The 6,000-nt window shown below is 46.3% G+C and overlaps 1 protein-coding gene across 1 annotated transcript in view; it reads left to right on the plus strand.

Moving 5' to 3' along the window:
- The window catches only part of LOC148534783 (uncharacterized), an 83,076-nt gene extending 77,986 nt beyond the window's left edge, over positions 1–5,090 (plus strand). The window contains 2 exon segments of the mRNA XM_088465814.1: positions 3,974–4,956; positions 4,959–5,090. Coding sequence (XP_088321940.1) covers positions 3,974–4,956; positions 4,959–5,090 — 1,115 coding nt within the window.
- The last annotated feature ends 910 nt before the right edge of the window (positions 5,091–6,000 follow it).

Consider the following 6,000-nt stretch of genomic DNA (forward strand, 5'->3'; position numbering starts at 1 on the left):
ATATTAATACCGGATAACTGGGCCTGGGAGCTGTAAAATCAGCTTCCTTCTCCTAGCTCGTCCTGGCCACGCCCCCATAAAAAGATACTTTTAGCGAGCTGTCATTCCACTACCGTCTCTGCCGGTCACGTGATGTAAACAAAGTCACGTGTCTCGTTGAAGAGCGGGCAGTGCGGACTGGATACATAATAATTGAATTCTGTTTCCTTTTATAACACAATCCACCGTCGCCAATTCCACTGGTCACATGAGGTATAATGGCCTATTTCTAGTAACAATGTATAACATTAGATAAGTAGTTGGTATTGAATCAAAGGGACTAAAGGGTATATTTACTAAAGTGAGAGTTCTTAGAAGTGGAGATGTTGCCCATAGCAACCAATCAGATTCTAATTAACATTTATCTAGCACCTTTTAGAATATAATAGCTAGAATCTGATTGGTTGCTATGGGCAACATCTCCACTTCTAATAACTCTCTCTATAGTAAATTTATCTCTAAAAATACATAACTTTTGTTACATGTATTGAAAATTATATTTATAAAGCCCTTTAATATCTAGCTGTTTCTGATTTATACTGAGTAACAATAAATATACTAAGATGGTAATGTCATAGGGTATATATATCTCCTGTACGGTAAACCCAAAATAGGTTAGTAAACCAAGAGAAGGTAAGTAAACAAATAGATATATAACAGACGGAATCCATAAAATGTGCTGCATACAGAGGTCACTGCTTGAGATTAATAAAGCCTAAACTAAATGTACAACTGTTGTCAAACCATACATAGAAAAGAGAATACAAAAACAAGATAGAGATTTTAGTAACCACTACAAGACTGTATTCAACTCCAGTGCCTAGTTCAGCAGTCATTCAAAATATCTATAGTGTTTCTTGTCTGCACAATTTCTTATATCAATCACCTCCTCGATCTGTCTTTGGTATTACTTAAATTCCTATCATTCTTAATGATGCAGGATCACTCATATGATATTCAATGAAATGTCATGATACACTATGGGGCAGATTCAATTGGGTGCGAGAATAGCAAAAAACCCGCACCAGCAAAGTTTTCCTGCAGGTGCAGGTTTTTTGCTATTCAATTAGGTGCATGTTTTTTTTTTTTGTGCGCGCAGGGTTTTTTTTCCACGCACACGGTATTCCTAAACTGGGCATCCACCACCGCAACCATTGACCACCGGTGGTCGCGATGGTCTCGATGGTGATCTCAGCCTGCGAACTCCGTCGCAGTGCTGGGATCGCAAATGCAGCAGGGCGTGCCATACATCTCCTGTGCATTTGCATTATTGCAAGGATCGCAATTACAAAGCTGCCTGCATGCATACATCATATATCTATAGCCTGCGTGCAGCATTACAATTGTGATCCTTGCTGAATCAGGCCCTTAGTTTTATTGACAACATAGTTACACGTCCTACATTTGTTTTTCCCACATTTGTTAAAACTTACTGGTTTGGTGCCTAACCATATATCATTGGATTTTTGTGTGCACGTACCATTGTTTTTCGGAGGTAACTAGGGGCTAACAAAGTTTTCAATTAACTGATTTTCCTAAAGATTAAACACCCTTTTTTACCGGCAAATATGTTTTTAAGATGTTATCTTGTTTTAAAATGTCATAATTTTTTAAAATTACTTTTTTAATCTGACTTGATTATTGTAGGTTGAAATAAAGGATAAATTCGGGATAAATCATTGCGCATAGGGTAAGGTCCTAATGGGCGGGGTATCCTGCATCTATGAAGAAGGGTGTCTGGCCTTCTGATAATAAATTAAATAATGATGGTATATATGCGCTGAAAAACCCCTTTTGTGCTGGTGTGCAAATGAAAATGATAAAAGAAATAAGGTATCTACAGGTTACGTTAAACTAATCTTTACTATTCGAAACTGAAAGTAAACATGCAAAGAAAAATGGTATACATTAACAAAACGTAGCTCTGAAACACGTTGGCGCTACACCTATTCACACTAACCAAGAGGAGATCTGGAGACCACAACGGACATCTCACACCTCGGTGGCACCAGACGGGCCGTGAACACGTGACTGACCTGGAAGCGACAGGAGGAGATACGCGATTTTCAGGGGCATTTCTACACCTCTTCCTCTGATAAAATGGTCCCATAGAGGCAGAGAAACATGTCAGAGTCATATAGACATGTGGATATACAAGCAGCCTGTGGAAACTGTTCATGGCTGAAGTACTGTATATCACAATTTGCAGACTTCCCGTGATGCTGCTCCAGGTGTGCTCCAGCAGCAAGGAGGATTAGACTAGACGAGGGCTGCCTAAGCTGGAGACTATTTAAGAGTTCTACAATTTTTGTGATGGGTAGCCTAGAGAAGCTGTTGCTAGGCAGATTCTAGTTTGTGAGGTATTTGGTTATCATTTAGGGTCAGCCAATTAAGGTTGATAGGGGCGTGTACATTTAGGCTGTACTATTTAAGGCAGAATTTGAATAAGGTTCTGCCTCTTTTTCAGTTTAAAGCCAGATAAGTTAAACCTGTATCGCTCTTGTATTATCTCAGGAGTTGTGCCAGCTTTTCTGTCCTCTACTGTTTAAGCCTCATTTTCCCTTATCACTTTTCTTAACCTTCTTGTTTATTTTATATTGTATCTTGCATTTTTCTTTAGTTAATTTTACCCCAAACCTCGTTTAAGCCCCCCACCCCCTTGTCTGCTTTACTTCACCACTCCTTTTCCTTTTTATTCTTGCATTGTGATTCTCCTTTATCCTCCCTTTCCCAGTCAGGATGCCCCGTCCTAAACGTTCAGCACCCCCTCCCCTCCGTTTAGCGGAGGCAGCCCGCCCACTCGTGGCCGCAGGCTATCACCGGGCTGTGCTTTTGGCGGGCCTTCCTTCACCTGGGGAGCCCGCCGGAGTTCAGCCCGTTTTTCAAACGTGAGGTGAGGTGGCTTCCCATTTTCCCTCCGGGCCCCCTGCTGCCTGTGCGTGCGGCGGTGGAGCCAGGTGGCCCGGGCGCGCGCTCAAGTCGAGCGTGTGTTCCCGCACCAGCGGAGGGAGGTGATGACCCCCCGCGAGTCGGGGATGTAGAATCCCCGGCAGCGGTAGCGCCGCTGCTGGCCTTACCTTCCGGCAGTCCTGGCATCCATCGCGGCTCGGGTGTCCTCCCTGGCAGCGCGGTGGACGCTGGGGCGGGAGGGGGGGCATGTGACGAGGCGCATGCCGGGGATAGGGAATTCCCGGCTGTGCTAATTATCAATAATGAAGCGGCAAGTGGCATAGGGACCCCTGGCCTCTCTGCGGAGGTCTCAGGGCCCTTGCCAGCTGCTACCTCCACAGGCGCCATTTTAGGGGCTGCGAGGGAGAGCATTGCAGCTCCTGGGATGGCTGAGCCTGTCAGATATTTGAATAGGGCGCCACCTGCTGGTTCAGCTGCGTATGTGCAGGCCATGAGCACTGCAAGCTCATGGTCAGCAGGTTATAGTTTGCACCATCAGCCCACTATTTTAAACTCGCATAATACTTTTGCGGGTTATGCTGTTAATACTTTGCCCGTTAATGCCCCTCTTTTTCAGGCCGTGCCTGCTGTCAGTACGGCTCGGCAGCCGTTTTTCCAGATGTCAGGGTCGCATGCGATCAGTTCGCAATTACCTTCGGTGGTTTCCTCTCCACAGGCCGTGCAAACCACTTGGTCATTATGCGCGCACCATGTTTTTCCCCAGCATTCCGTTTTCCCCCCCATGACAGTTTCTTAGCCCTCCTACACCCCCTCGGCCCCTACTTTTAGCCAGCTTCCCTATGGTCAGCCGAGTCTTTTTGGGTCACAACAGCCACTTAGCCCATATGGCTCCTGGCACCCTGCTTACGCTTCACCTGGATCCTGGTTGCCAGCATACCCCCCGCCAAGCACTCTGCAGCAGAGTTTTCCTCAATCACCAGTAGTTTCCGCTCCTTATTTTTGCCCTGTTTCCATATTGAGTCAGACTGTTCCGATTACTGCACTGAAGCGCCTCCCATCCCTCCGACCCCACCTCCCCCTCCCCCAACACCAGTTTTTGAGTCACTGTCCTCTGTGGATGTTAACACGTCTTTTGCCACACCTGATGTTCTCCCTATTGGTTCAGCAGCCGCTTCGGTATCAGACACGGTGGTACGTAGAAAGAGGAACGTGTCTCGGGACGAAGTTGCAGCATCAGGGAGCAATACTACGGGGACGGCAGGAGTGATATCGGAGGATTCGGAGCTTCCAGGCCCTTCAGGAACAGGTAAGCATACATCTGCACAGATTTCCAATGACAGTTATTCGTCTGATTCATCTACTAGCAGCGAGTCGTCGGGGTCCCCTAAATGGCCGTGGAAATTAGCAAAATTGATTGCGCACCGCATAGTCAAGAAAGCGGCAAAGGGCAAGGGTCCTGAGAAGACAGTTGCTCCTGCTGAAGTGCCACCATATTCTGATATGGTGCATTGCGCCAATACGGCTATTACTAGGGGTTTAAGGAAGAGAATCCGGGAAAAGATAAGAAAGGGGAATTATATTGATATGTTTACTCTCACGGATGACATGAGGCAGGATTTTGAGAAGGTCAAGAAGACAGGTGGCATTGGGGAGAATGCTATTCGTAGTATTCATCATTGGATGAGGGGTGTTTTAGTGTTTGCGGCTTGTTACCTTGAAACTAGGCCTGGAGAGCACATGAACATGCTTAAATACATTTACCTCGTTCACGATATGTTTTTGGCTTCTCGGGGTTATGTTTGGAGAGATTACGACGAAAAATTCCATCGTAAGCAGGAAGGAAATTTGGTCATGCCTTTGGGGGTAAAAGACGTAGAGGTGTGGCTAGAGGTAACCCAGCATAATAAAAACCCATCAGAGAGTCAGTATAAGAAGCCGAGTGTAGTAGGGAAGGGCAGCTCAAGGTACACGGCAAAAGGTAAATGTTTTGCCTTCAATGATGGGAAATGTAATAGAGGGACGAATTGTCGTTTTCGCCACTCCTGTCGCAATTGTGGGGGAAGACACCCAGCCAAGGACTGCAAGGACGGGGTGGTGCTTCCCATTCGGAGCAGCGGGAGAGCACTGGGGCCAATAAATAGGGCACCAACACCCATTGTTTTGGAAGAACTTAGTAAGTGGTTGGCGCGTTATCCTTTGCGGGATGATGCTAAGTTTTTGTTGGAGGGTTTTAATTTAGGTTTTCGTTTACCCATTTCCGTTTCTTTCCAAGTAGTTGCTCGCAGAAATCTCAGGTTGGCGAGAGAGTTACCGCTGGTGGTGCGGCAGAAAGTGGATACGGAGGTTCAATTAGGACGTATGTGCGGTCCTTTTGATGCAGAACCCCTGCTGGGTTTGTGCATTTCCCCCCTGGGGTGGTGCCCAAGAAAGTACCCGGCAAATTCCATATAATCCAACATCTGTCTCACCCACGCGGGGGCTCTGTCAACGACGCCATTCCTGAGGAGCTTTGCAGGGTGCGGTATCAGTTGTTTGACGATGCGCTGTGTTTGATTCACAGTTTTGGCCCCGGGGCGTCGATGGCAAAGTTATATATCGAGTCGGCTTTTCGGCTACTGCCACTACACCCCGATTCCATGCGTTATATGGGTTTTAAGTTGGAGGGTAAGTTCTACGTGGATAAGTGTCTGCCCATGGGGTGTTCTGTTTCTTGTGCCTATTTTGAGAAATTCAGCACTTTCCTTCACTGGTGCATTGTCGCGGGCACAGGTCAATATGGTGTTGCCCATTATTTAGACGATTTTCTCTTTATAGGTCCAGGAAACAGTAATATTTGTCAGGAAATTTTGTTTTCAGCCAGCTCGTTGTTTCATGTTTTGGAGGTTCCAGTTGCTCAGGAAAAGACAGAGGGCCCCACTTTTTGTTTGTCCTATTTGGGTATCGAAGTCGATACCAGGCCGGGATGCTGCCGCCTCCCAGCAGATAAGGTCCAGAAGCTTTTGGAGCAAATAGAGGAATGTTTGCAGCTACAAAGGCTCCGGTTGAAGCAGG

The sequence above is a fragment of the Taudactylus pleione genome, unplaced genomic scaffold (assembly GCF_031769625.1).
Source record: "Taudactylus pleione unplaced genomic scaffold, aTauple2 ptg000064l, whole genome shotgun sequence".
In the NCBI taxonomy this organism is placed as follows: Eukaryota; Metazoa; Chordata; class Amphibia; order Anura; family Myobatrachidae; genus Taudactylus; species Taudactylus pleione.